Consider the following 25,971-nt stretch of genomic DNA (forward strand, 5'->3'; position numbering starts at 1 on the left):
TCTATAGATGGTGAAGTGCGCTGGCAGGTGGAGTGAAGTGAGTCAGGATGAAATGCATGCTAGAGAGATCGCCCCATCTCTTGGTCAAGGTCACAAACTTAAATAGTCAGCTGTTTTTCGTTTAGAAGGTGGAATACAGATAGCCTGCGCCAAAGATGGTGGGCGGGGGTGAGGTGGTGGTGGTCCTCCGGATTAAATTTTGTCACAGCTTAACGGCAATTCTTTAAGCATCGAATCTTTCACATAAAGCACGTCTACGACGTAGTGTAACTTTAGTACGACTCTGATATTCATTTTTTGCTAATGGAAAAGTCAAATAGACCCTAATAAAGCTTTTTTAAGCAATAAGCACGCTGGCGATGACATCAGCTTCTGCAGGAGTGGCATGGAGATCCTTCATATTTTGCGTCAAAGCTCCACATCGCACAACGTTGCTATGAGTTATCCCTCAAAAATACGCCGAAGGTTTTCATCCCCCCATGTAAAATGCCAGATGACCCAGTTGGCATATGAATCATAGTTGTTGTTTTATATTTATTTTTATTCTTCTATATTAAGACATCCCCTGGAAGCCCCGCCCCCCTCCACTCGTCTCACGTTGTTGATCGGTGCTCTCGTCTCGACTCTTATTTTCTTGCTTGTCTTCGTTCTTTAATGTGAACGAAAATACCAGATCAGACCAAAAATAGACCTGTTCTTTTTCATATCAAAAGGGTGGGGGGGGGAGATTAAATGGATCTAACACTTGTTAAAACAAATATTTTTGATAGTAATGATTAAATGGAAAGGAAGTAGAAACTGGAGTTTGTGTGTACACCGATTAGCTATAATATTAAAACCACCTGCATAATATTGTGTAGGTCCTCTTCTCCTTGTACCACCAAAACAGCTCTGACCCATCGAGGCGTGGACTCCACAAGACCTCTGAAGGTGTGCTGTGGTTTCTGGCACCGAGACATTAGCAGCAGATCCTTTAAGTCCTGTGAGTTGCCAGGTGGGGCCTCTGTGGATCGGACTTGTTTGTCCAGAACGTCCCACGGTTCCTCGATCGGATTGAGATCTGGGGGATTTGGAGGCCGAGTCAACACCTTGAACTCTTTGCCATGTTCCTCAAACCGTTCCTGAGCAATTTTTGCAGTGTGACATGCTGCGTTATCCTGCTGATATTAAGGAATACCGTTACCACGAAGGGATGTACTTGGTCTGCAACAGTGTTTCGGTAGGTGGTACGTGTCAAAATAACGTGTCCGTCCTTGGACCAATTTTGGTAGGTCCGAATCATAGGGTTTTACATTAACCACCAGTCTGTTGGGGTGGAAAAAGCTGTAGACACTAGAAAAGTTGCTCACATTCTCACTTCCTCAGTCATTTCTGTACATAATGTCTTTCTCCTAGAACTGGAAGAAGGAAAGTGAGCATGTTAACTTTTTTAGCGTGTACATTTCCCCATCAAGCCCCTAGCGGTCAGCGTAAAATCCCCTCTATATACGGTACACGCGCTCCAGTGTCTACCTCGGACAAACGATTTGTGAATGAAGCAGTTGTGTGTTAACGTTTGCTTGCGGCATCGTATCACATGGTTCCTGTGTCTTTGCTCGTGTACCGTGTCGAAGATCGAAACTCGGCCTCATCGTTCCTTTACGAGAGCTTGCTTAAACCTGATTTTTTTCTGGCAACCGAGTAAATAAATGATCTGGATTGTATCATGACTACGACAGCTAATAAACTGACGGAAGAATTTGCTTAATTTCAGCGGGAGTAAAGGCGCTGGGGAGAGTTCTCCGAGATCACCGTGACGGTTCGAGGTTTGAGAAGAAAGTGAAGGATGCAATCAGCTTGGGTTCTTGCTCTCTGCGTGAGAGCGCTGATGTCAGGGTGTTTTCGTGCGATTGTAGGCAGGGTGAGGCGTCCGTGACGAAGAGAGCGCTTACTGCTTTCTTCTCGTCTCGTCTCTTCTCAGCTTTCTGGCTTTTAGAACTAAAACGGAAGTGGTCATTCCTCTCATGAGGTTTCAACATCCTTTTTCCTCCATTATTTTTTTTTTCTCCCCCAATCTATAAAAACACAAAAACATTTAGAATTTACATCATTAAGAAAATTTTAACGTTGAGACTTCTTCGGTTGTCCGTTTACGTAGAAGGTTTTGTTTAGAAGTTAAGCTCGCAAAGCCGCTCTCGCTTCATTACGTACGCAAACATTTACAACCCCGATTCCGAAAAAGTTGGGACAGTATGGAAAATGCTAATGGAAACAAAGAGGAGTGATTTTGTAAATGTACTTTGACTTGTACATTTAAAGACGAGGTATTTGATGGTTTGTGTAATCAGCTGCATTGTTTTTTTTTTTTTTTTTTTTTGAAGGTATACGTTTATTTTGAAATTGATGCATGCAACACGTTCCAAATAAGTTGGGACAGGGGCAGTTTAGGACTAATGGCGACGTGAGAAGTTGAAATAAGAAGGTGAGGTGGAACGGGTGAGGCAATCGTCTAATCATAGTGTATATAAGGAGCCTCCGAAAAAGGCCGAGTCCTTCAAGAGCAAGGACGGGTCGAGGCTCGCCGATCTGTTAACAGATGCGTCAGCGAATAATCCGACACTTTGAGAAGAACGTTCCCCAAAGACAAATCGGTAGGATTTTGGGTATTTTAATTCCATACTGCTCACAGCATGGAATTGATATTAATATATATGTGTATATATAATTTGCTAATATATTTATTTGCATATACAGATGTGATGGCTGTATTATTCTACTCATAACTACAGCAGCACCACATTTAATTTGTGCGAGGTCGAAACATCCTGATCAGTTCTTGTTTCGATGTCGGTTTATAATCTAGAGGAACTCTTGCTTTCATCGGCGCGGAAGGGAAGCCGACGTTCCTCTAGTTCCTCTGCTTTGTACCGAAGTTTCCGATGTTGGGTTGCAGCAAAACAGATGTTTGAGGTGGGAGATGATCATCTTCCCTTCCTGCCGTTATTAAACTCTTTCCCACAAGTCCGTGAGTTCCGTCGTTCACCGCTCAGGTCTCGGTACACTTCCTGCGTCGGTGCTCCCTAACGTCCCTAACGATTTCCATAACAGTCTGTGAAACAATGGAGGGAAAAACAGCATGCGCTGGTGAATCGTGCGTATTTTTAGGAAGTATTTTGCATGCTTCTCGACCAGCAGTTTTTGGAGGAGATGTAGATTATCTCGCAGTTTTCTTGCATCAGGTTTTATTGACATGAATTCATCAGGTGTTAGGGCTGTAAACCTGAGACTTCCTCACGGATGCCATTTAGATTGTTAAGGCTACAGATGTTCAGCTAAATTAATTTAACTAGCGTATACAGGTATGTACATGATGCGTCCTAGAATTCGTATTATTGCCCGAAGTAACTTGTAGAGTTCAGTCGTTTTAATTCATTCATTTAGCTAACGACGATAACGATGTAGATGGAGACTATTTTAAAAGTATCAGAATTAGGGGCAAATCACCTTTTTTGTCAAGCCAATTTAAAAACATTTTAATTTACACACCAGTTGTTTATTGTTTTTATATAATAATAGATTATTTATCGTTGCCTCGATTCATTCCAATCTATACAGCGATCAAAATGGCGGCAATCTTTACACCCCTGTTAAGCAACTTTCGACCTGTTTTTCTCAAACGACTGTAACCTGATCCTACTTCCACTTCGGGGTGGGCGTGTCAGGCCGTATCACACCACCACAGCGTGGATTATTTTTCTATAAAGGTATGCTTTTTATGCATGGTATCGGAACTCGGAAAAACCAGACCTCCGACGTGGAAAACCGCAATAGAGCGGTCGTTCAACTCTGAATTCCAACGTCGACCCTGTCGAGTTCTCTGACGTTGGACATCGACATCGCGACGTTATAATGGCGGACCGTCGACGCTAAACAGTCCGTACAGGATTTCGCAGGGGTTTTTTTTTTGGTGATTGTTGCAGCCAAAAACGCTCGATTTTTCTGCGGCCTTTTTAAAAAATTTTACGATGTCATTTGCGGAGTTTATGAATTTGTGCTTTATGAATCGGCGAAATCGCAATCACGGGAAATAGTTTTTCGCAGTGATGTTTGTTGGTAAACGACACCTTTTTGCTGTACTCGTTTGACGTGCACGTGAATCGAAGAGGGCAGCCAAAGCCGAATTGTGACGACGTGACCAGGTCACGTGACGTCTCTCATCCCAAATCTGCGGAAAATCAAACTCCGTCGAATATCGCAGCTTTTCCTTGATTTTACGTCGATTTTCTTCGATCGCAAAATCCCGGAAGGACCGACTAAACAGGATTCCCTTTGTACCATCATATACGTAATAAAACTCGATTTTTCTTGACATGTAGCTTTCGTGTCGTGAAAACGTTGTTCAAGAGCTTCGTAAGTTAAACCAAAGTCCACTGATTTCATTCCGAACGCAATTAAAGGTCATTTTTATGGGCTAGGATAAATGTGACGGTTAACGTACTGTACTTTATACGTCACTTCACTAATCGTGTAGTTGTAGATCTTCACGTGTTGATCACGTTCAGAGACTAGGCATCCAGATTTCATCTTGCTCTGGGCGTCCATGTTTTATTCAAAAAAAATTTTCCCGAGCCGAAGCGCTGGAACTCTTTCAGACCGGAACGTCGGCTTTCTGAATTGCATCGGATTGCGGCATTATTCCGTCGTCGAGTGAGTTCTGCGGAACTCTCTGGCCTTCGTGTGTAGAGAAACAAAATGCTGAGCGTAGCACTGGCACACTACAGAGACTAAAACGAGCACAGGCAAGTTGCCCAGGATGTCAAAAGTGCCCTTTATCACAGGACACTAATCTGATGTACGACTGTCCTTCCGTACTACGGAGCATACGGAGAGAAGAGGAATTACCGAGAACCAGTCATTTAAAAATAAATAATTAAATAAATAATTGACGATATTACCAGAACTCTGTATTAACAGAATCTCGGTGCATTTGTACGGTCGTTTCTGTCTGAAAGCTTTTCAAAAGATCGTAATCTAGATGCGGGTGTTTTCGCAGTTTCTCTAATTTCTGCTCTTAAATTTCACAGTGGGGGTGGGGGGGGGGGCGTACAAGAAGCGTCGTTTCCTCTGACTCGGCTGTGGGAACTTTTTCAAATTCTTTGCTGCTTTGCACGCAACCGATATACATACAGATGAAACCACACGCCATTATAGAATTTACTTTAAATACTCCTGGCTTGGATAAAGCTTTACGGAGACAAATATTTACCGGAGGACAGGGGGCTGGGGTAACTTCCTGTTCTACAGCTGCTGCCATGTAATATCGTTTCTGTCTGAATCGGCCGTGTCGTTGTTTCTCATCGTCCTCCTCTGAGAGAGACGTGTATAAGGCACTACTTCTCTTATGTTGTTCACATGTGTACAATATCACGTCACAATTTTACATTTTCTATAAATAATGAGTAGTAGTATCAGGAACGGTTCCTTAAATATCTAGTGACGCATGGGGGGGGTCAGTTTTTGTCCTCTGGTACTTTTTTGTACAAGCAAAAAAAAAGCTGATTTTCTTTTATTGATGTGTCAGGTGTTTAAGTCTGAAAATGAGTTGTATCAGACGCTTTGTCTCAGAACAGGGAGTGTCTCTCTCTCTCTCTCTCTCTCTCTCTCTCTCTCTCTCTCTCTCTCTTTCTCTCTCTCTCTGAGAATATCAATTATCTGCTTTCATATTCATTGTCGTTAGGGTTGTTACAGAGTCACGTTTAGCCGCGGCGTGTGATCGGACGTTTACCTCACTGTTTATTGTTTGCTTAGCCACGGCGTATGATCGGACGTTTACCTCACTGTTTATTGTTTGCTTAGCCACGGCATATGAACCACGGCAAACGTTTACCTCGCCGTTTGCTTGGCCACGGTGTATGATCGGACATTTATCTCACTGTTTATTGTTTGCTTAGCCACGGCATATGATCGGACGTTTACCTCGCCATTTGCTTAGCCACGGTGTATGATCGGACGTTTACCTCACTGTTTATTGTTTGCTTAGCCGCGGTGTATGATCGGACGTTTACCTCACTGTTTATTGTTTGCTTAGCCACGGCATATGATCGGACGTTTACCTCGCCGTTTGCTTAGCCACGGTGTATGATCGGACGTTTACCTCACTGTTTATTGTTTGCTTAGCCACGGCATATGATCGGACGTTTACCTCGCTGTTTGCTTAGCCACAGTGTATGATCGGACGTTTACCGCGGTGTATGATCGGACGTTTACCTCACTGTTTATTGTTTGCTTAGCCACGGAATATGATCGGACGTTTACCTCACTGTTTATTGTTTGCTTAGCCGCGACGTATGATCGGACGTTTACCTCGCCGTTTATTGTTTGCTTAGCCGCGGCGTATGATCGGACGTTTACCTCGCCGTTTATTGTTTGCTTAGCCGCGGTGTATGATCGGACATTTACCTCGCCGTTTATTGTTTGCTTAGCCGCGGTGTATGATCGGACATTTACCTCGCCGTTTATTGTTTGCTTAGCCACGGCATATGATTGGACGTTTACCTCATTCAGTTTCAAGCCTGACCTTTTTCATATTCACTGTGTTTTGTTTTTCTTAAACCTCCATTTGAAGTTGTAGTAGGTCCATCTCCATGTCAGTTTTTTCTAATTTGCCTTTGAAGATGGATCGTCTACAGCTCCTTCGCAGGAAGACAGAATGATAATTCAGTAATAATCGATGTGATAAATGTCTGTAACACACACAGACCAACAGGACAACTGCAAACAATTTCTTACCCTGCCGAGATTCCGTGTGGAGGTAGATGGACCCTCCTCTGTACAAGAATCCCCAGCCGTAATCTTTAAGGGGACGATAACAAAGTTTTAATAATCACATATTTAAAAAAGGAATGTCTTATATGTTAAACCTCTGTGGGCGTCCCAGCGTCTTCAGTTTGTACCCCAGTCACAGCAGAGCTGGTCTCGTCATCTTCATCCGACAGTGCACATTACTAATGATGTTAGGTCTAGCAAACAGAAACAATACCTGAAGACGATGATCACTGTGGCAGGAAGTGCTGGTGCAGAGGGTCAATTAATACTATGGCTTTTTAATATTTAAACAGAGTACTAATATGCTACACATACATTTTACCAAGCCACTTATATCGTCATGGGAGGTAGCTGACCCTGATGAACTTCCTCCTGGATTAAGGGACAGTGCCAGCTCCTCACCCGGAGTGAGAGAAGGTGCTGATGGTCCCCCAGCCATTTTACTGGGCCTCTGCCTTCTTCCTGTGGATATAGAGCACCTAGAGAAAAGTTATTATATTGAAGGTTGGGACAATTAGTTGGGTTACAATTTAGGAAGTTTATGAAATATCCTTGTGTGTGTGTGTGTGTGTGTTTCATTTTGACTCCGCTCCAAGTTCTTCTGGGTCCAGAAGGATTCCCTCTGATAAAATATAACGCCTATTATGTTAATTATTAGTGCTATGTACAATGTTATGAAATTTCAGGAGGGATAAAAGTTGAGGCGATCTGTTAAATGTTACCGCACGGGTCTAATGTGATCAGTGTTCCATTTAGCATCATAATGAAAGGAAACTTTTCAGATATTTATAAACATATAAATTCAGGCATTTACACTCGGTCTGACATGAAGCAGCAGTTACTTCCTTCTGTTTTGTTATAAATGGTTTATATTCCTCATAAGCATGCGTTAAAACCTTTAACTCTGCTTCGCCGAGGTATGCAGCTCTGGGTTTCCATGGTGACTCCTGAAATCGGCGATCCATTGATAATGTCTTGATGTACTCTGAGTTACCAATTAAAGGTTGATTGAACTAACTCCTAACAGGTGATCCGGAACCGAGCGAGGTTTGAGGTAATCAACCGAGAGTTCAGGGTTTATGTGACGGGAAGTTAACCCTGCTTTCTGGAATACACAAGACGTCTACCTCGCTGTTTATTTAGCGACGCTGTACGATCGGACGTTCTCACTGCAAATACGAATTGTAACTATAAAAATACATACATAAATTAAAATCGGTTGGAATTCCTCAGTAAGCACTAGAGATACATGAGCGGTAGACTGACTGGTTAGGTCTGATGACCTCGGACAGACTGTATTTACACTGAAATATCCCCAGCGGTTCTGTGGCTTGTCTGCTGTTTTTACCAGGCTGATGATGAGAAAATGATCTCCTCAATGCACAAATACACGTGTCTCCATGGGGTAAGGGGTGACTCTGTGGGTCAGCTGAAATAGTCACATATTTATAGGCATCATATTTAAAGTCTAAATTAAATAAATTGAACAAGAATTCAGAAGAGTCGGGTGGAACTTCTTCAGCTCAGGTGGCAACGGAAACCGCGACCAAATGTGGGATCCCTGATTTGTTACCGTGTAGAAAATGGTTATAAGTAGGTCCGAAGGGAAATCCTATCCCACGTGTCCTCATATCTGCGGTATAACCGTCTCAGGAATGTTCGCTGTAACATTTGGAACGGGAGATGGTACGGCGCGTCGCGGCGTGGCGTATTTACAGCCGTGACGCTATTCTCCGTTCGTGTCCAAGACGTTTGATGCTTTTCATGCGCTCGTGCTTCGTTTCAACGAAGGTATTGCGAAACGGAAATATTTGCGATATTTCTGTTAAGACTGATTGATTTATCTCTAATGCGACCGCTCCATTGGATTCCAAGAGTCATTTCGTTCCCCATCATCACGGCTCGTTCTCAGTTAGATCAAAACACTCCAAAACTCTGTTAGACCCCCCCCCCCCCTTCGCTGATAGTGTGAGCATGTTACGTTACGCGTTCCAGGACCGTCCACCTCAACTCGCAAACAAATCATTCTTTTTGTGACGTGTGATCTTGAGCAAAATTGGGTCGGAAAGCTCCGTTATTAACCGACAAACCTGTATGCTCCGCCCCTTTTTCTTCGTCTTCCATCAGTGAGCAGGAAATGTCCGTCGCCATCAGTGGAGAACGTTTTGAGTTCAATAATGTGAAATAAACTCTATCGATGTACGTATATTTAACTTAACTTGCTAACGTTAGACGCGTATATGTTTAATCATCAGTTATCTGTGATTATTTATCTCTGGGAGGGAAAAAAGGATGACATTTTTAACAAGGAGGGGAAAAAAGATGAAACGTTTCCTACGATGACGTGTCGGATGTCATTTTTACTCATGATTTGAATTGAAGTGATAGTTCAGTGCAGTTTGGTGTCGTGTGCTAGTCCGCACAGATGCATCGAAACGGTTTGAGCACGACTTCATGGAAAACCTCCTGCGTTGCATTTTTGTTATTTATTTATTTATTTATTTATTTATTTATTTTTGCTGCGTTTTTACCAGTCAGGCATTATTCCTCTTCAGGGGTTGTCAGGTCTGGAGCCATGAAGGAACGCTACCGTGGATGTGCTCGGAGGCAGAGTCATGGCATACAGGGTTTCATCTTTTGTGTACACGTGGTAGGAGGCTCGCAGGCAGAGCCACGCTTACAGCAGTAACGAGATACCGGTGTAACCCGAGTAACACTAAGCTGTCAGTTCAGGTTGCACTAACGAGCGCTGAAGTGGAGCTGCATCACCCTCAACCTCACGTGGCGTTGAACGCATCGCTCCCGTGATCAGGCGAACCGAAAACCCCCTCCCCCCCCCCGAGCTCGAACTTCTAGCCAAAATGTTACCCGACCCGAGCCGCGGCTGAGCTCCCTCCGTCTCATCATATAATAAAATACAACGTTAAACATCAGGGGGGAAAAAATGACCATGCGCTCAGAATGAACACCGAAACGAGTTCAGCTGCTGGAAACTCTCACAAACATGATGTTTACATCAGAAACTCCACCTGGATGCCGGATGTGTTTATATACAGAGACACTGACGTTTTCAGCTCGTCTACAAAAGAAATTATTTGGGGGCGGGGCTACGTAAGAGCTCAAACCCAGGCTTTTTGGACCAATCATGTCTAATACGCAATTTTTTTTTTGAAATATATGATGATGATGATGATGCGGAACCTGGGAACTCCTACTCGCACAGCCCTTTTGACTCTGATCATGACTTCTGACTCTTTTCTCCTACTTGAGTTTATTCAGTAGTGTGTTTACGTAGTTCATTCAGTAGTGAATTTTTTATAGTTCATTTGGTACTGGTGTATTCTGTTTTGAGTAGTTTATTCAGTGGTGCTTTTATTCACATGGTTTATTCTGTTGTGCTTTTTTTTGTTGTTGTTGTATTTTTCAGTAGTAATTTTTAGTAGTTTACTCAGTACAAATTTTGTGTAGTTTACTCGGTAGCAATTTTTAGTGAAACACTCGGTGATGATTTATGCAGTTTGTTCACTGGTACTTTTCAGTAGTTTATTTAGTAGTAATTTTCGGTCCTGATTTTATGCAGTTTATTCAGTAGTAATATTTTTCAGTAGTGTGTTTTTGTAGTTCATTTAGTAGTGATTTATATTACAGTTCATTTGGCACTAGTTTATTCAGTAGTATTGAATGTAGTTCATTTAGTAGCGATTTTCTTCCTGTAGTTTATTTTATTGTGCTTTTTCAGTAGTATTTAAAAAAAATTTTTTTTGGAGTTTACTCGGTACTAATTGTGTGTAGTTTACTCGGTAGTAATTTTTTAGTAAAAGACTCGGTGGAGGTTTATGCGGTTTATTCAGTCATCATTTTCAGTAGTTTATTCGCTAGAGATTTATGCCGATTATTCAGTAGTACTAATTTTAGTAGATTCTTCAGTAGCAATTTCTGTCAGTCATTTAGTAGGTATTTTTGTGGTTTTGTAGCGTTTATTCAGTAGTGTTCAATACTTCATTAAGTACTTTTTGTAGGTATATAGTAGTCATTTTCGTCGTACTTTACATTGTGTTCAGTAGTATTTTTTGTAATAATTAAGTATTACAAACAGTAGTTTATGTGATTGTCTTTAATTTATTCACTAGTCATTTTTGTGGTAGTTAGTCGGTTGTAAGTTTTTAATATTTTATTTTTAATTTGTATAATATTTAAATGTTTGCAGTTTAATTCATAATAATTTTGTTTGTAGTTATTGTTCTGGAGTTTACTCAGCAGTAATGTAGAAGTTTATTACGTGCTGGTCATTTTATGTACAATCATAGTTTATTAAATGTGTGAGACCATCACGTCTAATATATACATAATGCAGAGTGTATAAACCATATATGCAGAGTGAGCATGTACTCTCGTTCATTGGAATAATTATAAGCTTTCTGCTTATTAATCCGAACTTTTCTGCGGGTTGCAGTAGAACATCAGTTGAATACGTTTTAGCATTAATGCTGTTAGCACGGAGTCGCCCTGCCCCTGTGCTTTGACTTGTACTGAGGATAAAATTCTGATTTTTTTGCCTGATGGGAAAACTTGGTCCTGTATTTGTTTAGAATATAATTATTCATTGGCACCACTAATTCTACTCTGATGTGCCGTTTTTCTGTCTCTCAGGGCTCCGGAGATCATCCTAGGCCTGCCGTTCTGTGAAGCCATAGACATGTGGTCATTGGGCTGTGTGATAGCGGAGCTGTTCCTGGGCTGGCCCTTGTACCCCGGGGCTCTGGAGTACGACCAGGTAATGTACTTCTTAAAAAATAAATAAATAAATAAATACCCAAGGAGAAAACAGTTATCTTCAACAACAGCACCACGTAACGATCAGTAAGTCTTCCACAACCTTCAAGAACGAGGAGGTACGCTTTATATTTTGTCTTATTACCTTCAAGAGAGAGAAAAAAGAAAACCGTGAGAACAGGAAGTTGTTTCACGGATGTTCCACGACGTTAAACGTAACAGCAAATGGATAAAAAGTATGACGTGACATCGTTTAATAAGTAGCGAGTTGTTGTCGTTGGCAAACCGCTGTGGTTTAAGAGGAATAAAACACTTTGGGGTGGTAACGGTGACCCCGCTTCATCACGCCACGCTGTCCCTTTGACCTCGTCGCCATTTTGACGCTTTCTGAGCGTTGCCTTTTATGGAGTTTTGTGGGCGTCGCTAAATGTAAATCGGTTCTGTTTTGGTTAAGTACGTGCTCGCTCGCAGGATGTACGGCCGATTGATTCTATTTATTTATTTATTTATTTGTTTTTTATGGTAAATCTAGCAGGGGTTTTTACTTCCGTCTGGCCTCACAATGTTATTGATACACTTTTAGTAAAATGTTAATAAACAAGGAAACGCTGCCGTGTTTGCGAAGATTTCTCCTTCAGTTAAAAGCCTCAATGAGCTGAAACCCGCTAAACGTGTAAAAAAAAAAAAAAAAATTATTTATGTAATACAATGATAGAAGTTCAGGTAAATGATCGTGCTATGAAAACGTCCCGTCGGCTGCCAGGTCGGACTGGGTGTGAACCGAAAGCGCTGCTCTGAGTCCTCGCACGCCCGTGTGCTCTCTGCACTACGTCATCTGTTATTCGCCGAGCTGTGGCATGTTCTCTCAGCACAAACAGTCCAGAGAGGAATTTATCCTGCCTTCTCTCTCTGACGCTGGACTGTGTTTGGGACGGAGAGTGTATATGCGCCGTGCTTAGTCTTCTCAAGCTCCGCCCCTCCTGTCTCCGGCACTCCTTGGAGACTCTTCAGGGACGCTTTTAAGAGTCATTGTGTGTGTATGTGTGTGTGTGTGTGTGTGTGTGTATATATATATATATACACATATATACGTGTGTGTGTGTGTGTGTGTGAAGGGGACAGGCAGCAACAGGCCCAGATTAGAACTGTTTCTGGGGAAGGCTCGCAGGAAGAGAAGCTCTGAGTATTTAAACCTGTGATGGATCTCCTCTCCCTGAGCGCTGCTGTGAGGTTTCTAGCTCAGCAGACGCTCGCTCTGTGTTTATCCAGCCCCATTATACTCCAAAGCCCTTTCTAAGCCCGCTGCACAAACGCCGAGGTATTTTTACATCCAGGCGTCAGATTCACACCCCGCCCTCCTGCTGTCCCAGTGCTCGAGATTACAGTTTATCCGTGTTCTCAAAATCCTGAAGGAACGTTGAAGAGGCCGGTGGTTAGGATGGAGTCGGAGAGGGTTGTAAACATTTCAGGGGAAGATTTAGAAAAATATATAAAAATGTCACTTTTATAGTACCGTATAGAGTTATGTGGTGAAGGAACAGCTGCGTAGTTGGGGTCTGTAGCAGGAGCAGAGCGTACACACGCTGCTGGGTTTTTATGAGGAAACAAACACACGAGTAAAAAGCTTCTCATGTTACTCCTCGAGAAACCACTAAGCGCACCGTTCGCCGTTGGACACGTCCCTGTGAATGAGCCGTTACTATAGAAACCGTAACGTAATACAAACCCGGCGTTCACGTTTTTGCGGCCAGGACTACCGTCCGAGCGTGCGGTTATATAAACACAAAATCCAGACGCAGTCAAGTTCGTGAATTCGAGCGTACTAATGCTATCAAAACAAACGTAAAGCCATCTTTCGATGTGGTGACGTTAGGACCTTTTAAACAACGTAAAAACATTTTGAAGTAAAATTAGCGTACCGTTGTGTTTTCGGCGACAAATTTAATACCTGCCCTTCAGTCGTATTCATTTACACAATAATCTCCGTTCCTGAAGCGAGTTCGCACGCTGCAAGTCACACTGATTAGGTGATTAAATTAATCTGTTCGCATTGTCTCCGCCCACTGTTTAACATGCATGCTCTTTCTTTTTTTCATTTGTAGAGACACTCTAAATCGCGCGTTCATTGAGGCAATAAACCCGTCGTTAACATTTTTAGCGTGTGGATGAAGTTCACGTTTAGGGGTTTCTTCTTCTTTACACACACTTTTAGTATTTTCCCCTTTTAATCTTGTAATCTAGAGGGGTTTTATTTTTAGAACACACACTCACACACACACACGTCGATTTATGTGTGGAGGCTGATCTCGGGAACACGTCCTCGTGACCCGTGCGGTCGTTTTTTCCCGCTCGTTTCGTTTTCCAGCTTCCCGATTCGTCGTGGTTTATTTTTGCTTTCCGCAGTCTGCTGATCGCGAACGTTAAAATGTCAGTGAAAAGTGAAAATACCGAATTGTGTGTGTGTGTGTGTGTGTGTGAAGTCAGATTCAGGGGTTTAAAACACAGCAACCCTGTTGCTGACCCCGCTTCAACCCCACCCTCACCCCCTCCTTCCCTTGGCCACGCTCTTTCCTCATTGGGGAGGTGGGCGGGGTCGGGGGTCGGGTTCCACCACACCAAGCAGAAAGTATTAATAGCAGAAGCGAAGGCCTTCCTGTGGCTCAGCGTGTGGACGTGTATTTAACAGCAGTGTTTTGGACACGCAGCTGTTGGAGCTCAGTAACCCAGCGTTCTCCTGGTGTTTGTGTCGGTGTTCGTGTACGATGTGGGAGTGTTTAGCGATGCTGGTTTTCCCGTCACTCCCTGTGCAGGCTCGGACCTGCCTCAGACCTCTACGCTTCTCAGAAACCACGGCTACAATCCCGGCCCTGTTCGTGCAACGCTTAACTTTTTTACACTACACTACAAAAAAAACAACGCTGAGGGTAGAAATTCGGATGAGTAACAAATCCCCCCCCCCCCCTTCCGGTATTCCGGCCCGCTTTCGCTCCCGGTTTGCTGATGTAAGAGATCGGAATGCCGATGAATCCGCTCCCTCTGGCCTCGTTTCTCGCTCCTCGTTCCTCGCTGTCCAGCACACCAATCAAAACATTTCATCCCCGGGAACTGGCGCTCGCTTCCCGTCTAATCTTCCTCGTCTGATTCCGAGCAGGCATGTTTGTGGTTTTCCGCAGCGCTGAGTTGATAATCAGAGGAAGCCTTTTAAAGTTTTCCGGTTGAGTAGAACTCGAGAAATGATGCTGTTCTTTGCTTTGGGTTTTGTTAATCAGAGAAGAGCAGATCCCGTTTATTTCTTAAAGACTAGTTTTTAGTCCCGGATTTCCAGATTGAAAGTTGAATGCGTTTTCATTTATTTATCGGATTTTAGTTTTGCGCTGCATCAACTAACGGATGATAATCGATTAGGAAAATCGTCGTCGGTGAATCTCATCGTGGATTAAGTCGGTCTGGGCGCGGCACGGGGGGCGCGTTTACTTTACCGCGTTAATTCTGTTCCAAAAGCACGCACCGGACAGTCCAGACCGAAGTTGTGCCCCAAATGACGCACTGTACACCCACACTATGCGGAGTGTAGTCTACCGTCTTGTGTATGAAGCAGGAATGACGCGATTGGCGTCACGTTAAACCAGCACAGGCGACTTGGATCAGTTTCTGCAAAAGCGTCCGCAATAAAACATGACTGTATTACGAAGATGACACAATGTCCAATAAATATAGTTTTAAAACTGGAATAAAATGTTTTTAATGGCTCGAGGACGATGGAAAATACGACCGAAACAAAATCATTTCACTTTCTCCACCTCCTTTTCTGCTGTTTAATTAATACTTTGATTTAATAAATTCATTTTAACGTAATACATTCTAATGTGCTTTTTTAAAAAATTTTTGTTACATTTAGATCTTCAGAAGAATATCGTCCGTTGGTAAGGATGCAGACGCGTGGTGTTCGTTGTTTTTGTTTATTTACCGACAAAAGGGGGGGGGGGGGAATCTTGCTGCTGATATTTAGCTTCATTTTTACACTTCGTAGTTTACCGAAGAAAATTGAAAGAGCAAAAAACAAACAAATAAATAAATAAATACATACATACAGTAAGTACTTGGTATTTACCGTACGCGCTCCGTACGTAGGGGTGGAGCGTATCGCTGAGAGTAATGATAAATATTTACATGTGGATTTTCACATTTCTATACAACAAGTTTCAAATTAAATATAAAAACACGTTGCGAGTCTTGGAGGAATTTAACAACCCTTTCACTTTCTTTCATACTAAATGTGTGTGTGTGTGTGTGTGTGTGTGCCGGCGTTTAAACGCGTCATGTTCAGGAAATTCCATCCATTTTGTCTGGCGCGAGTCATGATTCTGCACTGGTCAGAGTTGAAAGGTCATGTGACCAGGATGCCGTCATCTGTCAGGGAAGACGGAGCAACTCCACAGAGTAATCGTGTAGAACTCGGAGCTGAAATGAGAAACGAGGTCCGGAACAGTTCGAACTACAGGTTCTGTAAAGTTTTACCATCTAAGCTGTTCACCGGGGGTCTAATCCGACTCGGAGGCGCGGGTCTGTGGTCTGGCGAGAACGATCGACATAAATAAATAAATAAATAAATAACGATGCCTGTGAAGGCTGATGGGTTAAACCTGGGGTTTAATTGAAATTTTTATACCGGATCTTTTAAAGTGTGAACTGTTTACACGTTTTCTTTTCCTCGGTGGTTCATTGTTAACTCGTTTCTTTTTGTGGATAATCAAAAAGAAAGCAGAATTTATGAAGGGAGGGAGAGGAAAGCGCACGAGTGGAGGGATGAAAGGAAGAAGGAGCGAAAGAGAAAATGATGGGATTGGACTGGTGGAAGGAAGGAAAGGAAGGAAAGAAAGAGAAAATGATGGGATTGGACTGGTGGAAGGAAGAAAGAGAAAATGATGGGATGGAAGGAAGGAGCAGAAGAAAAATGTGATGTTGAAAGACAGTTTTGTTATAAAGTATCGCTCCGTCTCCTTCCTGTGATCTGTACTGGTGTTCCACAAAAATCTCATTTCTTTCTTTATTTATTTATTTAATTGATTGATTTTGAGCAGCTTTGTCCACCGTAGAAGAAAGAAAAGTTTTTTTTATCTTTATCATGACTCTCCCTCTCCCTCTCTCTCTCCCTCTCTCTCTCCCTCTCTTTCTCTCTCTCTCTCTGTGTGTGGCGATGGTCGTTCCTCAGATCCGCTACATCTCCCAGACGCAGGGTTTACCTACAGAGAACCTGCTCAACCTGGGGACCAAGACCTCTCGCTTCTTCTGCAGAGAGTCCGACTCCCCGTACACTGCATGGAGACTGAAGGTAACACACTCACACACACATGTACGTACATATACACACACACACACACACAGAGTGTAACAACTTTTATTGTGTTTTTCAGTCCACAGAGGAACACGAGGCAGAAACCGGGATGAAATCGAAAGAAGCCAGAAAGTATATTTTCAGCTGTTTGGATGATATTGCGCATGTACGTGTACACACACACACACACACACACACACACACACACACACACACAAACACTACAACCACACTCATTACTCTCATTAAAAATATCACAGTCTGTGAATATACATGACATGCAAATTAACCCCGCCCCCAAATTTCCTCTTTACTCTTTCAAACCAAGCTGATACTGACAAGAATGTTACCATGACAACCACAATGTGGCTGATAGACTGCCGTTAGCTAAAGCATCTGTCTTTCGAGATTATTTGATGACCTCACAAACCGAGCTCTTACTTAGCCCCGCCCCCGAACGAGCTTTATACAGACGTAGTGACTATATCGGCATCGTAACACATTTGGAACGATTGACAGTTTTGTGGGTGTTTCTGAGTCTTTGATATTTATTGACTCCCCTCGGAAGCCCCGCCCCTTTTCCTACATTTCACATAAGGTAATCTATCGTGTCGATTTTCTCACTTGAAAGATGCGGTGACGTGGCGTCCTCGAGTTTGAGTTCGTTAATGTGAAATTAAAATCCGTCGATGCTGACCGAGGTGTGTGTGTGTGTGTGTGTGTGTGTGTGTGTGTGTGTGTGTGGCTGTTGCAGGTGAATTTAGTGATGAATCTGGAAGGGAGCGACCTGCTGGCTGAGAAGGTGGATCGTGGAGAGTTTGTGCTGTTGCTGAAGAAGATGTTGTGGATCGACGCGGAGAAGAGAATCGTCCCCGGTGAAGTCCTCAACCATCCCTTCGTCACCATGCAGCACCTGCTCGACTTTCCTCACAGCAATCAGTACGCAGTTCTGACAGAACTTTCTTTTCTTTCCGAAACGCAAACAAACAAACAAACAAACAAACAAATAAGACTAGAAACTGAAATCTGGCTAAACTGTAAAATCGGAGCCTGAAAAATATTTAATGGCTGTGTTTTTTACACACGGAAATAAAAGTAACGCAAAAAAATGAATAAAATGAAAATGAGCATCAATGTAACATTAAATTATTATTATTATTATTGTTTTTTTGTATTTTGTGGAATGTATACGCGGGTCAAATTTAAACCTTAATTTTTTGACAGACAGAAAGAAAAAGAAAGCATGTGATTGGAGTGGTGGAAGAGAGAAAGAAAGAAGGGTTCAGTTGTAATTTCAGGTGTTGTCCCCCCCCCTCCTGTTTTTAGTGTGAAGGCGTGTTTCCACATCATGGACGTGTGCAGGCCGCGCCCCGGGACCTACGACAGCGTCAACCGGAACAAAGCTTCATTCACGAGACCGGCCACGACCTCGGCGCCAAACCTCACCATCCCCTACAGCAAGATGGCCACCGTGCACACGCAGGTACGAGGAGCTGCTAACGAAGTCCTAACAGTGTGAGCTGTAACCTCTTTTTAACCCGTGTGTGTGTGTGCGCGTGCGAGTGTGAGTGTGTGTGTATGCGCACGAGCATGTGTGCGTGAGTGTGTACGTCTCTGCCTCTCATGTAAATGTCTCGGTTTACGTCCACACTTTTGTTCTCACACAGAGATCACTAATGTCACCTGATTGCACAGCAGCGTCATAGTCATGGCAACAGCGGGAACGACGTCATGGCGACGCACAGAGAGCGTTCGGTTGCTAAGGAGGGGGGAAAAAAAGAGACAAACCGTGGCTGTGTTCACTGAACTGACCTCGAGGCAGATTTCTTAATTTGACCTGAAATTCGTTTATCAGAGGAGGAGTTTATGGAAGGTTTCAGACACCTGCGTCCTCTCCCGCATCAGAACACATTACCTTCACCTGAAGGGACTGTAAATTGTAATGGCAGGTGAAAAGAGGCGTCGGCGCTGTTGTGATGGAGAGAGTGGCCTCGGCCCGCGCCTGCTCTTTAATCACGCTCCAGAAACAATTCAATAAGCGAGAGTGTGGAGGGGAAAAGATGGTGCTGCTCGGGTGAACTTTGAGTCAAAGGGGTGTGTGTGTGTGTGTGTGTGTGTGTGTGTGTGTGTGTGTGTATCATGTCACGTCACACACAAGAGGCTTGTCTAGAATTGTTATATCGCCCTCTGTTGGTCATATTATATCTGTGCATTGCTGATGTGTCCATCATAATAATAATAACAACTTTTTTATGTATACATCTTTTTTTATTGTTAAATTCTTTAAAAAAATCTTTTGCTTGCCCCCCCACCCCCCCCCCCCCCCCCCAAAAAAAAAAGTTGTCAAGCTTTACATTGACTTTACATTATTTTATTAGTCTTTAGTTTGTTTTTTGTTTTATTATTAATAAAGTGGCGAAAGAAAGAGAGAAAGTTTGGTTTGGTCAAAAAAAAACAAAAAAACCTTACACTTTTTTTTTTTTTTCCTTTTCCCTTTCCCCCTTCATAATTTTCATAATTACACTTAACAGACACTTAACAGAGATGGAACGATACCACGCTCTCTTTAGTGATACTGGAGCCTTAAATATCGATACCGATATTGTTTATTTTTAAAAACAATAAATACTACGCTTTAAAATGTTTAAATTTTTTTTTTTTTTTTTAAATGAAGCATCTTCACAGTTCATGTCTCTCTCTCGCTCTCACACACACAAAAACGCTTGCTAGTAAACATGATGAAGTATAAAGTAGAACTATAATACAGATCAATCCTAATAATTACGCTTCACGCTAAATACCGTCTGTACATTATGAACTGTGACATGATTGCTCGCATAAACATAAACAGTTGAAATGAAAACAAGTGCGAGATCAGACATCAGTAACGTGACATGTTGAATTTTCCTGCGCTCTCTGCAGCCTCTGGCTCCGTCTGCTCCCTCTGTCCTGCATCCTGCGATCCCGCTCCAAACAGGAAGTGGTCAGTTCGGGGACTCGTTTCAGCAAACGCTCATCATCTGCCCTCCGACCATACAAGGTGAACGCCGGGCTGCGGAATAACGTCTGTATATTAGCCTGTTATCCATTATGCCAGACATAACAAGTTAAGATACTAATATATATATATATATATATATGTACGTGTGTGTGTTATGAGTGTGTATCGCATGTGCAGTGTGGACACACTGAGTATATATTGTGCCTTATCAGAAAGCCGGATAGGCCACGCCCACAATACACGCATCAGGAGCTTGTCGTTGTCAGCGTACGGTAACTCTAACAAAGTTTACAGTTTATACAGTAAGGATTCCTGGTCTCGCAGGTCTCCCTCCTAACCCCAACAAGCCGGCGGGTTTCTCGGTTCGAATGGAGAGCACGGTTCCTCTGGTGACCCAGGCCCCCGCTATCCAGCCTCTACAGATCAGACCAGGTGTCATCACACAGGTACACGCCCTTCTCAGCACATCTCACCTCCTGTACAATTCTTCCTACCGTCACACGTTTTTATGAAATCAGCGTACGCTGCTGCGATTTATCGCTCAAAAGGAAGCCCCGCCCCCTTCCCACTATATTATTACCTCTCTTATGTCGCATTTTTATTTTTTATTTTTTTGCCTGAAAAAGAATAAAAGGCTGGACCTTTTTGACAGGAAGTGTCAAATCTTATACTTTACAAATAATTTAAATAGTGACGATCGTTAGAACATGATTAAAAGCGTATGGTGTGGGTATCTTTTTATTATTTGGAAAATAAATTAAAACGCGCCACTGTTTTTATTCTGATTTTTGTTTTTACAGATCTTTTCAGAGTTCATTTATTTTTGTAAGCACTAAATAAAAAATCAGCAAATAAAATTTAAAAGCTGATTTGTATATTTTTTTTATGCAACATTACTGTTTTATCTCAGAGAGGTCTGGAAATGTTGTGTGTAATAAGATATATATATATATATATATATATATATATATATATATATATATATATATATATATATATATATATATATATATATATTTCAGTGTCATATATATTTCAATGTCTATCGGGTTTTACGGTAAGAACCACGAGAGAAAGTTCGCCCCTCATCTGTTTTATTGAAAATGTAGACACCAGGAACATTTACATACGGAATATAGTTTTCTAGAATAGAATAGAAAATAAAAGAAAGTGTGCATGTAAACTTTTCTCTAGTGTCTAATCTCTGCTAAATCAGACAGGCGGTGTCTGGCGGTGTCTGGCGGTCAGCGTAAAATCTCGTCACTTGTCTGTTTCCAGCAAGCCTGGTCCGGTCGGCCGCAGCAGATCCTGGTCCCGGCCTGGCAGCAGGTGACCCCGGTGGCGTCCGATTCTGTGGCAGGACCACAGAGGCTGGCAGACTGGGGGTGAGTGGGTGGGTGGGTGGGTGAGTGAGTGAGTGGGTGAGTGAGTGAGTGGGTATGTGGGTGGGTGAGTGAGTGAGTGAGTGAGTGGGTGGGTGGGTGGGTGAGTGAGTGAGTGGGTATGTGGGTGAGTGAGTGAGTGAGTGGGTATGTGGGTGAGTGAGTGGGTGAGTGAGTGGGTGAGTGAGTGGGTGAGTGAGTGGGTGGGTGAGTGGGTGGGTGAGTGGGTGAGTGAGTGGGTGGGTATGTGGGTGAGTGAGTGGGCGGGCAGGTGGGTGAGGTGAGTGAGTGGGTGGGTGAGTGAGTGAGTGGGTGGGTATGTATGTGGGTGGGTGAGTGAGTGGGTATGTGGGTGGGTGAGTGGGTGGGTGGCTGGCTGAGTGGGTGGGTGAGTGAGTGAGTGGGTATGTGGGTGGGTGAGTGGGTGGGTGGCTGGGTGAGTGGGTGGGTGAGTGGGTGAGTGAGTGGGTGGGTGGGTGAGTGAGTGAGTGGGTATGTGGGTGAGTGAGTGGGCGGGCAGGTGGGTGAGGTGAGTGAGTGGGTGGGTGAGTGAGTGGGTATGTGGGTGGGTGAGTGGGTGGGTGGCTGGCTGAGTGGGTGGGTGAGTGAGTGGGTGGGTGGCTGGGTGGGTGGGTGAGTGAGTGAGTGGGTGAGTGAGTGGGTGGGTGGGTGAGTGAGTGAGTGGGTATGTGGGTGAGTGAGTGGGCGGGCAGGTGGGTGAGGTGAGTGAGTGGGTGGGTATGTATGTGGGTGGGTGAGTGAGTGGGTATGTGAGTGGGTGGGTGGCTGGCTGAGTGGGTGGGTGAGTGAGTGAGTGGGTATGTGGGTGGGTGAGTGGGTGGGTGGCTGGGTGAGTGGGTGGGTGAGTGAGTGAGTGGGTATGTGGGTGAGTGGGTGAGTGAGTGGGTATGTATGTGGGTGGGTGGGTGATGGATAGGAAACTGAATTTTGGCACGTTAAATGATAATATCTCCATCACTATCATTTCTCATGTTTTTCAGAAAAGTCCGGCCTCACGGGAACCACTACAGCTCCATCCTGCCCCACCCCCAACCTCTGTTAGCCAATCACATGACGGCCATGTCGGCGCACCAGCCAATCAGCATCGGAATCGCTCATGTGGTGTGGCCGCAGCCGGCGTCCAACAAGAGAAACAAACCCTGCCTGAACAGGTGAGTCCGATGTCTGACTCGAGCACGGACTGAAACTCGGATTGTTCCCTGACTTGACTTTATTTTTATTTTAGGACTAACTTCTCACACAACAGCAACACACACAACTCGGCGTGCCATTCCCCGAAGACCACCAACACTCGCAAACGCACCGAGGAAGTCGAGGGTCGTCAAGATTGTGTGGTGGAGGCAGAGTCACAGGAGGAGGAGGAGGAGCCTGCGTGCTGTAAGGTGGAAGTGGAGGCGGAGTCTAACGGGATGGGCGTGTCTGAGAAGCAGAGGCAGGCGGTGACGGCCGACACACAGAGTCCAGCAGGCAGCGTGATCAGCATCAGCAGTGATGAAGAGGATGATGAAGAGGAGCCGGGAGCGCAGAGGCACTCAGTAGAGTGAGAGCAAAAAAAATTATTTAGAAAATGCATGAAATATTGGTTTAGTATTATATTCATCTTCTACATGCGAGTGACAGTAAAGGTTTCATTTTGAAAAATATTTGACAAAAAATACAGTAATGGTATAAATGATCATTTACACATTTATATGAAAATAAGATCTAAACATTTTTCCTTGACTTTACTTTATTATTATTATTATTATTATTATTTTTTAAATATGTATGAATTAAATAAGAGTAATATGATATAGTGGCAATTTATTATTATTATTATTATTATTATTATTATTACATAACATGAACCAGGCAAGTTAACTCCAACCAACAGATAAATAAATAAATTTCTTGTGAATGATGTGCCACAGACCAAATGCAAAAAAAAAAAAAAAGCAATTTTTTTCTTTCCTAATTTCCATAAATAGTTTTTAGGCAATTTTTAAAATGTCAATATGCAAAACTATTCTATCGCGATACAGTACAAAAAAATATAGATGCCTTTAGAGGTTTTTGTAGAATTTTATAACTGTTAGAGATGATGATTATTATTATTATTATTATTATTTTTTTTTTTTTTATTAAATGAACTTTTTTTTAAACCCAATAAAACAAAAAAACTACTTTTTTGTACAGTTAACAAAAAAAGATGCATATATATATATTTAAAAAAAAAAACAAGGTTAATTAAGACTGACATCTGACTTTTAAATAGAATGATAATTTTTTTAGGTTTAGAGGTATTATATAAAGTGTGTGTGTGTGTGTGTGTGTGTAAGGTGTAAAGGCAGTACGGAGTGCGAGGCGTGTCTGAGTACGCTGAATATGGAGCGTGCGTGTTCCCTCAGCAGTCCTGACTCCAGCCTCAGTACCAGCTCGTCCGCATCAGTGCAGTCCAGCACCTCACCCTGCAAGAGACCCAACAGGTACACACACACACACACACACACACACACACACACACACACACACACACTCATTTAATCAATCAACACACAATGATTACTGTAGCTAATTAATATTATGCCTAAACCTAATCCTAACTTTAACCAAAAGGAAATGTTTGTGATGAGGACGTTTGACATTCCTATCATTGTGAGAACCTTTTAGTCCTTGCAAAGGGTTAAATAAAGTGTGTACACACACACACACACACATTTTGCACTACATGCTCATGATACTATAAAGGTTCTGTTTTAAAATAATAAAAAAAAAAGAAGAAAATGTAAACTAAATGTAAACCCTTCTTCTACACCCAGTCAAAACTGGCTTTAACAGAGATTGTGTATACGTAATGTGTGCGTGCGTGTGTGTGTGCGCGCGTGTGTGTGCGCGTGTGTGCGATGTGTACGCAGCATGTCTGAGGACGAGCGAGAGAGTGGCTGTGATACGGTAGACGGCTCTCCTGCCTCGGACTCCTCCGGTCGCGCGGACAGTCCGTTCCTGGAAAGCCGTTACATCGCTGACGGGAATCAGAACCGTAAAAGTCACGCGAACGCAGAGACGAAGATGAGCAAAGCACCTGTACGGACCATGGTGGTGCCTCCCATGAGGGTGCAGAACAACAACAACGAACCGACGGCCGGGACGGGTACGGAACATTTCCGTCACTTTATATCCAACAGAAATGGGAAATAACCGAGTGTGCTGTGTGTTAAGAGCGGATGACGCGGTTCTCAAAATTTCGGATGATAATCTAGATCATGCTACAACTCTGGAAAACAAATTGGATCTTTATTTTTGTTTTGTTTAGTTTTTTTTGACAGCGGTCCTTCAAGGATTTGTTTATCTAACTTTAACTTTAATTCTGATTAAAACCCTGACCTGGGATTAATTCTGATCCTGTCTAAAAATGTCAGCGCTAATTACAGAGTTTCTCATGAGCTTGATCGTTGTTAATACTTACAGGTGCGTCTCAAAAAATGTTAATATCGTGGAAAAGTCCCCCCCCCCCCCCACAATTTCATTCAAAAATTGGAACTTTCATACTCTATATTCTAGACTTGTTACACATAAAGTGAAATATTTCAAGTCTTTTTTTTTTTTAATCTCGATGATTACGGAAATCAAACCTCCAGCATCTCAAAATATTAGAATAAAGGATTTATAATACAGAAATGTCGACCTGAGAAGACTCTAATCAGAGAATTAACTCCAAACACCTGCGAAGGTTTCCCGAGGCTTCAATCTCTCAGTCTGGGTCAGTACACACACACACACACACACACACACACACACACACACACACACACACACACACACACACAATCACGGGGACGATGGAAGTCAGTGTTGCGTTTCATTTGCAAATCAAGGTTCCAGAGTCTGGAGGAAGAGTGGAGAGGAACAGAATCCGAGCTGCTTGAAGTCCAGTGTGAAGTTTCCACAGTCGGTGATGATTTGGGTTGCCATGTCATCTCCTGGTGTTGGTCCAGTGTGTTTTCTCAAGTCGAGAGTCGATGCAGCGTCTACCAGGAGATTTTCGAGCACTTCATGCTTCATCTCCTGACGAGCTTTATGGAGACGCTGATTTCCTTCTCCAGCAGGACTCGGCACCTGCCCACAGCGCCAAAACTTCTAGTAACCGGTTTACTCACCGTGGAATTACCGTGCTCGATCGTCCAGCCGACTCGCCTGACCCGAACCCCATAGAGAATCTACGAGAGACACCAGACCCGACAATACAGACGAGCTGAAGACCGCTATCAAAGCAACCTGGACTTCCAGAACACCTCAGCAGTGCCACAGGCTGATCGCCTCCATGCCTCGCCGCACTGATGCAGTCATTCCTGCACAAGGATTAAAACCCCGACCGAGTATCAGCGCATAAATTAACATCCTGTTCACAAGGTCCACGTCTCTGTATTATAAATTCTTTATTCGGATATTTTGAGATGCCGGATGTTTGATTTCCGTGAGCTGTAATCCCGAATTAAAACAAAATTGAGATATTTCACTTTATGTGTAATGAATGTAGTATCTATGAAAGTTCCACATTTTGAATTAAATTCCGGGGTGGGGGGGTTTGGGGGGGGGATATAAATTTTTCTATGATCTACACAGTTTTTGAGCTGCACCTGTATATCTTGCCTTTTGAGTAGAAATTTTGAGAATTT

At 43.1% G+C, this 25,971-nt stretch overlaps 1 protein-coding gene across 2 annotated transcripts in view; it reads left to right on the top strand.

Annotated features, from left to right (window-relative positions):
- The window catches only part of hipk3b (homeodomain interacting protein kinase 3b), a 47,135-nt gene that overhangs the window by 12,725 nt on the left and 8,439 nt on the right, over positions 1-25,971 (top strand). For both annotated transcript variants that reach the window (XM_053622482.1, XM_053622483.1), the window contains exons 3-14: positions 11,455-11,578; positions 16,790-16,909; positions 16,992-17,078; positions 17,667-17,851; positions 18,239-18,395; positions 19,835-19,952; positions 20,238-20,359; positions 21,192-21,298; positions 22,297-22,467; positions 22,542-22,856; positions 23,635-23,781; positions 24,211-24,446. In XM_053622482.1, the coding sequence (XP_053478457.1) occupies positions 11,455-11,578; positions 16,790-16,909; positions 16,992-17,078; positions 17,667-17,851; positions 18,239-18,395; positions 19,835-19,952; positions 20,238-20,359; positions 21,192-21,298; positions 22,297-22,467; positions 22,542-22,856; positions 23,635-23,781; positions 24,211-24,446 (1,889 nt within the window). The remainder of the gene's footprint in view (positions 1-11,454; positions 11,579-16,789; positions 16,910-16,991; positions 17,079-17,666; positions 17,852-18,238; positions 18,396-19,834; positions 19,953-20,237; positions 20,360-21,191; positions 21,299-22,296; positions 22,468-22,541; positions 22,857-23,634; positions 23,782-24,210; positions 24,447-25,971) is intronic.

This window comes from Ictalurus furcatus, chromosome 4 (assembly GCF_023375685.1).
Source record: "Ictalurus furcatus strain D&B chromosome 4, Billie_1.0, whole genome shotgun sequence".
NCBI classification, from domain to species: Eukaryota; Metazoa; Chordata; class Actinopteri; order Siluriformes; family Ictaluridae; genus Ictalurus; species Ictalurus furcatus.